This window comes from Petromyzon marinus, chromosome 9 (genome assembly GCF_048934315.1).
Source record: "Petromyzon marinus isolate PM22_M1 ecotype Great Lakes invasive population chromosome 9, UKy_Petmar_22M1.pri1.0, whole genome shotgun sequence".
Classification (NCBI taxonomy): Eukaryota; Metazoa; Chordata; class Hyperoartia; order Petromyzontiformes; family Petromyzontidae; genus Petromyzon; species Petromyzon marinus.
Window position 1 is genome coordinate 3588515 of NC_133675.1, and position 10837 is coordinate 3599351.

Below are 10837 nucleotides of genomic sequence, written 5' to 3' on the forward strand. Positions count from 1 at the left end.
GACACGCCAGACGCGCCCCGACCGAACGAGCAACCACAACGGCACGTGCGCTCCGTTCGTGCGTAATCTGCCACTTCTCGCCGCCGCCGCCACTGTTGTTGTTGTCCTCCTTGTTTACGAGCACGTGTTCCGTCGCTTTGTGACCACGGTCGGTCAAACGTGAACAGTGGTGGCGGCGTGGGAGGACGAGGGAAGTGGTGGGGGGGGGGGAGTTAAATGGGGGGCACAATGGAAAGACTGTGGCGGGGAGCAGAACGGCGAAGCGTGAAGAAGGAAGCGTGGCGAGAAGGAGAGACGAGGGAGAGAGTTCGGTTCGGAGTTTGCGGTCGCGTGGACGGGGCGCGGCGCTCGCAGTCACCGCGTGCGCTGCTGCGTGGGCGTTCAGAGGCTTTTCCTGCAGAGTGCCGTGCCCCCCACCCCATCACCACCACATCCACTCCCCACCCTCCACGCACACCACACCGGGGGCGGGGGGGGCCCGTCTGAACCCCAGACCCGCAGGGGCTTGTTGACAGGAAACGTCGAGAGGGAGTTGCCCCGGCTCGTGACGGAGCGCCTCGTCACCCTCGCAGAGAATATAAACTGGAGATCCCGAGCCGTGGAGCCGTCACCGACAACTCAACCAATTCGCCCAAGCGTCAACGCTCAAAAAGAGCGACGGCTTCAACGAGGAGAGCCGCGAACGAGGAGAGCATGGTGACGATGGAAGTACCCAGCATCGGAGTTCGCGAACTGCGGGAGCTGATGCCGATTTCGAGCGCCGGCGACGCGGCGGCGGCGGCGGCGGACGACAACGACGAGGTCGACATCGACCTCGCGCAATCTTCGTGCCTCGTCCTCGACTGCCGCGCGTTCCTGGCGTTCGGCGCGGCGCGGGTGCGCGGCTCCGTGTGCGTGCGCTGGGGCGCGCTCGAGAGGAGGCGAAGCGGCGCGGCGGGGATGACCCTGGAGAGAGCGGTGCCCTGCTCCGAGGCGAGGGCCCGCCTGCTCGCGGGCCGCGTGGCCTCCCTCGTGCTCGTGGACGAGGCGTCGCCGAGCTTCGAGTCGCTCAGCGGGGAGAGCACCGCGCGGGCGGCGGCGCTCGCGCTGCGCCAGCACGCGCCGCGCGTGCCGCTCGTCTTCCTGGCGGGTGAGGACCGTGGTGGTGGTGGTGTGGTGTGTGTGTGTGGTGTGTGTGTGTGGCGTTGTGGTGTGTGTGTGGCGCTGTGTTGTGGTGTGTGGCGCTGTGTTGTGGTGTGTGGCGCTGTGGTGTGTGGCGTTGTGGTGTGCGGTGTGTGTGTGTGGCGCTGTGTTGTGTGTGGCGCTGTGTTGTGTATGGCGCTGTATTGTCTTGTGTGTGTGGCGCTGTGTTGTGTGGTGTGTCTGTGTGGCGCTGTGTTGTGGTGTGTGGCGCTGTGTTGTGTGTGGCGTTATGGTGTGTGTGTGTGTGGCGCTGTGTTGTGTATGGCGCTGTATTGTCTTGTGTGTGTGGCGGTGTGTTGTGTGTGTGTTGTGGTGTGTGTGTGTGTGATGCTGTGTTGTGGTGTGTGGCGCTGTGTTGTGATGTGTGCGTGTGGCGCTGCGTGTAAAACATCAGCACGGGGGGGGGGGACAAAAGGACATGTGTGCTCTTCCCGGCCTTCATAAGGGGCTCGCAAACACAGCACTTGCCCCCAACAGTCTGTTGATGCGATATGGGGAGGTGGGGTGAATCTTTGTGTGGTCAGCGCACTGCGTTACGAGTCTGACTCTCCCAACCGAGTTCGATTCGCGCTCGGGCCAACATCGGTGACGAATACCTGAACCGGTCCTGAGCCCCCCCCCCCACTCTCCCCAAGGGTGAATCGGCCTTAAATGAGTTCCTGGTGTGGTGTGTATGGGATATTTCTTAACATGAGTATGGAACTTTGTCTATTTAATCCACGTGATAAGATATTGAGGGCCATGTACATGTTTTGATGTATGACCGAACGGACGTATGTATTAATGTGTGTGCGTGTGTGTTCGTGAACAGGGGGGTTCTCTTCCTTCCACGCGGCCTACCCCGAGCTCTGCCGCCTCTCGGCCGCGCCGCCCGAGCTGCCCGGCTCCCCCAACACCTGTACTCCCCGCGGGGGGCACGGAGTCACACCGCTGTACGACCAGGTGAGCCCCCCACACCCACACACCCTCAGTGTGTGTGCCCCTTACCCAGTGTTGGCCCCTCGTGTGCCGAAACGCCTATCAAAGCTGCTGCTCGACAACAGCACTTGCCCCAACAGTCTGTTAAGGCTATACGGGTATCTTAGTCTTTGTGCTGCTCGACAACAGCACTTGCCCCAACAGTCTGTTAAGGCTATACGGTGGGGGGGGGGTATCTTAGTCTTTGTGCTGCTCGACAACAGCACTTGCCCCAACAGTCTGTTAAGGCTATACGGGGGGCGGTATCTTTGTTACCGGAATGACATCGTTCCACGTGCACAGCTCCATTCTCAATCCGCTGTTGGATGATTAAACAACATTATTTGGCGCTGCTGCTGCTGCCTTGCCAGGGATGCCCAAACAACACAACAACTCAACACTTTCATCAATAACAACACCGTCAAATGGCGGGGGGGGGGGGACAAAAAAATACGATGGTCGACGTGTCGGGCAACGACCCTTCTTCCCCGCTTCATAAATCCTTCTTAATAACGTCGGCGCGTCTGCTTCTCTTCCTCCTCCTCCTGGCCCCCACGCGCGTAGGGCGGTCCCGTCGAGCTGCGCCCCTTCCTGCTGCTGGGCAGCGCCCTGCACTCGTCGCAGCACGGCGCCCTGCGCACGCTGGGCGTCACGGCCCTGCTGGACGTGACGGGCCGCGAGGCGGAGCGCGTGGGCCCCGCCGCCGTCATGCGCTACCTCTCCGTGCCCGTGGCCGACTCACCCGCAGCAGACATCGCCGTCTGGTTCCGCAGCGCCATCCAGTTCATAGGTGAGCGACGCGGGGTGGAGGGTGGGGGTGGTGTCTGGGGGGGGGGGAGGGTTAGTGGGTGAGTGGGATCGGGGAGTTATAGGTGAGAAACCGGGAGTGGTTGGGGGGGGGTTATTAGCGGTGAGATTTTCATGAAGAGGGATTAGTGAGAGAGTTGGGGCGTGTGGGGGGGGGGGGCTGGTGGGTGAGTGAGGGCGGGGAGGGTACAGGTAGGGGTGAGGAACCGGAGGCTGGGGGGGGGGGGGTGTAATGGTGAGAACAGAGAATGTGAGGAGAGGTGTTAGCGGTAAGACTTTGATGAAGAGGGATTAGGAGGTGAAAGATGTTGGGGTTTAGAGGTAAGCAGTATGCTGAGGGTGGGGACGAGTGATCAGGTATGGTGTGGTTTGGGTTGACAGGGGGTAAGGATTATGCGGGGTTGGGGATGAGGAGGAGCGGTTCGGGTTGAGGGTGGACGTGTTGGACAGGTTGCTTAAATCTGCTCAGTAGTTGCCACAATTGGCAAGCTCGGTGAGGCACCACCTTGCTCACCCCCCCCCCCCCTCCATTCTCCTCGCTACAGAGTCGGAGCGGCATCGCGGAGGCCGCGTCCTCGTCTTCTGCCAGGCCGGGGTGTCTCGCTCCGCCACCATCTGCCTCGCCTACCTCATGTGGCGGAGCCGCATGCGCCTGGAGGAAGCTTTCGCCTTCCTCAAGGGTCGACGCAGCGTCGTGTCGCCCAACCTGGGCTTCATGGGGCAGCTGCTGCAGTTCGAGGCGCAGCTCCTGGCCGCGACGCCCCGGGAGGACGCGGGGACGGCCGACTGCGGCGGCGGCGGCGGCGGCGGCGACGGCGACGACGCTTCCGGGTCGACCCCCCGCGCCCTTCCCGGGACCCCCGTGGCTCCGTCGTCCCCCTGCTCCGTGTTCAGCTTCTCGCCCGGAAGTCTTCCCGTGCTCAGCCCCGTCCCTCCCGTCTCGTCCTGCTGACGAGCTGACGAGCTGGCACGCGGCAGCTGGCTTTTGATGTCCGTGGACTCGGATGTTTTGGCGGCTCGCGGGCACTTCCGGGCTGTTGGAGGTCACGAATTCATCCCCGCGGTTTCGCAGTCTCGGATCCGTAGAGGAACCGGAACGCGTCGGCCGTGGTGCCGCCGCCAGCACTTTCTCCAGCGGACAGGACGCTTGCAGTCCGAGCTCAGCTTCCCAGGAGAAACCGGTCTGGTGCAGCATCATCACCACGATCGTCATCGCACTTTGCCTTCGAGTTCCAAACATCAACGACTCCACCGGCACGAGTAGCCTGAGATTGTAAAACCCCAGAGACGGACTTCGCCGGCCCTTGAAACTGGAGCCACGAGCAAAGTGTTTCCATGTTAGTGTTATATATTATTTATAATTGATCCTGCAGTTCGTGTAGGGAAACGTTGAGGAGCGGACTTTGTGATGGGGGCACTGCTCACACTCTGGCGCGAGTCTGCGGTGGCTCGCTCTTGCCGGCCAGCTCCGCGTCGAGACGAAACCACCCGAGACGTGGTTCCGCTCCTTTGTTGGCGACTGGAAAGACCTTGAGTGTAAATTTAGCCAAATATCTGACGGAGAGGTCGCATCCGCCAACGCGAGGATCTGGTTCTTTATTTTTTTTACTTTTACATTGTTTTGTTGTCGTACAGCTGGGATCGCCTCTGTGGTAGCTGCCCCAAGTGAGGGCAGTGGTGGGTAGTGACTGTGAGCTGTTTCACAGTTTTTGCACAACCGTTGATCCCGTGGCTTGATTGAGAAACTGGGCAGTTCAGATTAATAATCGGCGGGGGTATTACAGGGACACGTTGAGACAGAACGAGGCCGGTTTCGTGACAGTTTACGATGTACGCGTCGCGATTACAGGAGGTACGAATGACAGCACGTGTGTGTGTGTGTCTGCGTGTGTGTATGTGGATCGATAGTGTCGCGGGTTAAGCACTGCGCTACAAACCCAGCGACCAACACCAGTGACGATTATCTGAACCGGTCCTGGCCCTCCCCTCAAATGAGTATCTGGTGCGTTGTGTAGTAAACATCGCCACTCGGGAGACAAAGGCGGCCGGGCGTCGTGCTCGCCACCCACACCCTCGGTGCCAGCTTCCATAGGTGCTCACAAACAGCACTTGCCCCTACAGTCTGTTAAGGCTATACTGGGGATCTTTGTGTGTAAGTGTGAGTTTTGTCAATTTTGTTAAAGTATATAAATGTGTTGATGCATAAAGGACTTTGTTGACGAATACTGCGGACGCCAAACTCTCAGGAAATGGTAAAATGTCTGTTTTGTGCACAAATATTACTTCCATGGTTAGCACAATCAGTTGTTGTGGTATTGTTGTCGTGAGGGGCAACATCGTGTGGTACTAAGTATACGGCTCCGGTCTCATACCCACAGCCCCCCCACCTCCGATTTTCAACTCGCCCCCCTACTCACCAGCCCCCCCCTACTCACCAGCCCCCCCCTACTCACCAGCCCCCCCTAATCACCAGCCCCCCCTACTCACCAGCCCTCTTATGCCCCAGTCTCTCCACACTCGAGGAAGTTAATGCGACCTTGCCTGTCTCTCTCACAGAGCCGGAATGTGAAGGCTCGCGAGTGATGGGAGCCGTGGCTAGCACGGGGGGAGGGGGGGGGTGCTGATTATACCAGAATTGTGCATTTTTCACCGCGTGATTCAATGTGAACGTGTTTAACTTATTTCCTGGCAAGATCGAATCGCTGTTGTTGTTCTTTTTTGTTACATTTTGAATACGTTTTTTTATATAAAGAAACTAATTTATTGTTCTTCACAATTTTTTCATTAAAACTGGAGTCCACTTTTTCCACGATGGCGAGTTGTGGTGCAGTATATATCTACGTACAGTACATGTGGACTGTACCGGCTATGCCTTGAGACGGTAATGTTTAGCGTGCGTTCGTTGTGTAAGCATGTACTTGCTGTATGTTGAACTTCTTTCGCACCGTACGTAGGTGCGTGGGAAGGACAACACACTAAACACAACAAGCCGTTCTAAAGAACTGAGTTTATAATCTAGATTATTCAAAAGTGTGCATAGCGCTCTAGTGGCTTCCTAATGTCGGAAGGAAGAACGTTCCAGACGGCCCGCAGAAGCGCATCTGAAAGCGCGCGATGCGGTGACCCGCTCTGTTCGATGGTTCGCCTTCCTGTATCGGTGACTCAGCATAAATAACATAATTTAAGTTACAAGATAAGTAAACAAAGCGTCCAGGAGGCGCGTCCACTCCAGTAGATGGAGGGATACAATCCGTGAAGTGTGCGGGCAGGCGGAAGGTGCATTCTCACATCGCAGCGGCTTGCACATGCATTCATCCAGCAGTGGATTGAAATGTTATCCTCACCCCGTGATTTCATCATGAATAAACAAGCATACGCCACCCCGGCTTGTGCCAGGCACAAAGACAAAGATCTCCCCCGTGTAGCCTTAACAGACTGTCGGGGCAAGTGCTGTAAGCCTATGAAGGCCGGCGCGGCACACGAAGGGGTGGGTGGCCAACACCACGCTCGGCCTCCTTTGTCTCCCGAGTGGCGATGTTTACACATCCTGCCAGTTACACGTTTGAGGCTGAGTCGACCTAGGGGAGGCCCTGAACCGGCTCATATAATCGTCACTGGTGTTGGCCGTGAGCGGGAATCGAACTCCGGACGCCGGACTCATAGAGCGGCGCGCTAACCGCTGCACCACCGCTCCCCACACCGCGCTCACACGCGAGATGTTTGTTTTGATCTGAATCAGCCCCTCTGCACGTCACGTGGGCGCTTGTTAAACAATCACGGGCTGAATCAGTGTTTGAGCGGAGGTACAGATTGTGAACTCGCACTGATTCACCACATCCGCTCATCCCACATTTAATTAAGTAAAAGAGCCGCCCGACCACAGCTCCCCAAACACCCCTCCATCTCCTCCACCCCACCACCACGCGACCAACCACTCACGTGCGCCTGATCACAGCTGTTGAGCTGATGTCGCCACGTGGATGGATTTTAACCGTGGGATGTAATTAGATCACAGATGGGGTTGGACTCGACAGTGATGTTGGGATTCTCTCTCGCAGAAAGCCGCGTCTCTGGGCGCGTCTCCTCCGTCCGCTATCCTCTCCTCTCATTGCCCTCTCTCATTCCATCCACTCAAGAGTATCTTGCAGTTTGTCTTGTTACTTGAGCATCTGTGAAAAGGAGCTTTAGAGCTCCAGTATAAATGCATATTCTGATCGTCCACTCTCTGTCTCCCTCTCTCGTAAACACGCCCAAAATCTCCCTCTCTCAAGTCAAGTACAATAAAAAAATATATATATGCAAGCAGTGTTATAATGATGTGAGAGGAGAATTGTTCGAGGTCGAGGCATCGTAGCGGTTCGTTGTCGACTTTTGCGGCGGTAGGAAGGAATCACCTTTCATTCTTTACATTCATTCATGCGTATATTTCCTTCCATTTGTCAATCTCATTCTAGTCTACATGGTGATACAGATGTCTTGTGACCCCCATCCCTCACATTGTTTTTCTTGTTCGCTTATTCATTTCTGTTTCCACGCCCATTGCTATACAAAAATGGTTTAAATTTTGATTTAAAGCTTTCGTGACTGCAGTAATTCATATTCTTAGCTCTTTCGGTAAAGTCACGTTGAAGGCAAACAATAAAATAATAAAATATACATAAAACAATAAAAATAAAAATGGTTTAGTATTAGATAATATCAATGGGAGGAACGGGGGGGGGGGGGGTCACAAGACATCTGGACCAACTCTTTACGCTTGCGTACACGGTAACAGAGTGTTGAGGAGCTTGATGGCAGTGACGAGGCGTGCTGCTGCTGGCCACGATGAGAGGGCTTCAGCAGAGAGAGAGAGAGAGCGAGTTCACGTCGTTTTTACTGTTGCTCCTCTGTTGAAGGAGCGCAGGCGACTGTGGCTCGCCAATAGTTTTGGGTGACAAGTTCCACAATCACTCCGTGGCTCGTATTTAATTTTGCATTCACCAAGGATTAAGTACGATGGAGTGTCCTTGAAGATAGCAAATGACTCGGGTCACCCAAATTGATGCATAATTCCTCATTATTATTACGATTACAGACGAGGCATAGCGTGTTGCCACAACACATGCGTACGACACAACGCACAGAAGCCGCACAACACGCGAGCTTTAAACAAGATACACAGCGCACGTCCTTAAACAGCACATGCTCGCACAGCACGACACGCCACGTGTTGTTTTGTGACAACACAAATTACAACGCCACGCGTGCGCAGCAACAGTCGGCAATTGGCAATAACCACTAAAAATCCCAGACCTCGGAACAGCTGAGCAGAGCAGTCGGGCGGAGTAGCGAGCAGAGTAACCCCCCCCTCCTCCTGTCTTTGGACGTCGTTTAAATCTCCCACGCGTGGAGCGTGAGCCCTGCGGATGAAAATTCCTATTTTGGAGTGGAGACGTCTCGCCTCGTGTTTGAGTCAGGGCTGCTATTTCCGTTTGGCTTCCCAATCGCTCATTCCTCGAATTCTTTGCCATTAAATGGCATGCGAGTTTGTGTGTGTCTTTTGGAGAGCGGTAATGTAGCGATTAGCGCTACGCTGCGTTACGAACCCGGCCATCTCCGGGTTCGATTCCCGCTCACGGCCCAACACCAGTGGCAATTATCTGAACCGGTCCTGGGCCTCCCCTAGGTCGACTCAAATGAGTACCGGTGTGGTGTATAAACATTGCCGCTAAGGAGACAAAGGCGACTGCGCGTGGTGCTGGCCACCCATCGCCTCGTGTGCCGTGCCGGCCTTCATAGGTGCTCTGTAACAGCACTTGCCTCAACAGTCTGTTAAGGCTATACGGGGGATCTTTGTCTCTGTTTTTGTCTTTGTATTTTGGGAAGCGGTAGTGTTGTGGTTGGAGCATTGCGTTCCAAGCCCGGCAACCGAAGTTCCATTCCCTCTCACAACCAATTACAGTGGCGAATATTCGAACATCTCCTGGGCCTCCCCATGTTCGACTCAGCTTTAAATGAATACCTGGTGCCGTGTGTAAAACATCAGCACTGGGAAGACAAAGGAGGCGTGGCGTGGTTTTGGTCACCCACCGTTATCGCGTGCCGTGCCAGCCTTCATAGGTACTCGCTAACAGCACTTGCCCCAAAATTATGTTTACGACTACACGGGTGTCTTTGTCCTGGACCTCCCCTAGGTCGAATCAGCCTTCAACGAGTACCTGGTGCGGTGCATAAACATCGTCACTGGGCAGGTCAAGGCGGCCGGGCGTGGTGCTGGCCACCCACCCCCATCGTTTGCCGTTCTTGCCTTCATAGGTGCTCGCTGACAGCACTTGCCCCAATACGCTGAGTAGGCTACACGGGGGATTTTACTGGTAGGAACGAAGTTGTAAACTGAGTGTACCAGCCTGCAATAGATTAATGTGTCCGTCCGTCCGTCCCCTTTCAATACTTTAACGAAGTGAAATCTCGTGCTGTTGAGTGTAAAATCAGCAATAGACAGCGCAGAGACTTGTCCTACCAGCCCACCCTGCAGGGACCTGTTTGTCTGTGGTAGAGTCGTGGGTAGCGCACTTGTTTCGGAACCCGGCGACCCGAGTTTGGTTCCCAGGTTCGTGAACCGGTGCTGGGCCCCTCACCTAGGCCGATTCGGCCTTAAACGAGTACCTGCTGCGGTGTGTAGAACGTCAGACACAAGCTGGTCCAAGCGTGGTGCTAACCACATCGCTCCATTATGTGCCGTGCCCTCCTTAAAAGGCGCTCGCTAACAACTCAATTGTCCCAACAGCCTGTGCAAGCATCATCACCGTCATCATAATTGCCATCCTATATACCATAATATATTTGTCTAGTGCGCCATTGTCCGAGGGGAGGACTTCATCCAACAAGTGGATAGGCAATTGCCAATGATGATGATGATGATCATCTTCATCCCAAACTGGTGCGCGCTAGACTCAAACAAAGCATTACTTCGCATAGACCACAGAGAGGCCCCGCAAAGTGTATGATACTCTGAGCACACGGGACCAGTGCATAGTTATGTGTTGTGCTTAAACTAACAACACATACACATAATAATTTCCCGAAATGTCGCCCGTTTAATGTGTTTTTTTTCCTTTTAAGACCACAGTGTTATTGACAAACATGTTGAGTTTTTAGTACAGTGAATACCTTAATGATGTTTATTATTACGTAACAATTGTTTATGTAAAAAAAGCCTCATTGAGTCTCATTATTTTTTTCCGGAGAGTCCTGCCAAGTTTTTTTGCATTGTGGGGGGGGGGCGATGATTGCTATGCAGCGTATATATTCCAATTGTGTAATTTGCCAGTAATGTTTTTTGAAAGATTGCCAAACTTGGACCTTGACTTCGGCACACAATGTCTTCCTCTTACAAATGACGCAACTGGATCTTTAACGTCCCGCTGTGAAGCAGCAGATGGCGGGTGAGAGTGTGACTCCGGTTAGTTCACCCGCAGTATTAATCCGGGCGGCCGCTGGATATCGAACCGTGAACTTCTGCAGCAAGCGGCGAACACGCTGCCGATCAGCCGGCGCCACAGCCCCATGCTGAACCTCACAGTGGTATGCGAGTATCATTTATTTATGTTACGCGATGCTGCAGACCCTTGGCTTATTATGGGGGGGTATTGAGAGGCGTTGTTGGGTTTCGAATTCACACGCGGTGACTCACGCTCGCGGTTGCTACGTTTCTTATAACTAAGACCCCCACAGCAACCCGGGTAATTTATTAACTCAGCGCCAGGCCTGTGTTCCAAATGTCAGTGACTCCCGTGAGGGGTGGTCCGAACCGGGGGGAGCGGTGGCGCAGCGGTTAGTGCGCTGCGCCTCGGACGTGGTGACCCGAGTTCGATTTCCAGCGCTCGTGGCCAACACCAGTGGCGATTATCCG

The 10837-nt window shown here is 54.9% G+C and overlaps 1 protein-coding gene across 1 annotated transcript; it reads left to right on the forward strand.

The window, feature by feature from the left end:
* Positions 1-248: 248 nt before the first annotated feature.
* LOC116940690 (dual specificity protein phosphatase 1-like) lies at positions 249-5758 on the forward strand. Its single transcript, XM_032950830.2, has 4 exons — positions 249-1129; positions 1994-2124; positions 2704-2929; positions 3492-5758. Exons 1-4 carry the CDS (start codon positions 694-696, stop codon positions 3896-3898), a joined length of 1200 nt encoding a protein of 399 aa, XP_032806721.1. The 5' UTR covers positions 249-693; the 3' UTR covers positions 3899-5758.
* The last annotated feature ends 5079 nt before the right edge of the window (positions 5759-10837 follow it).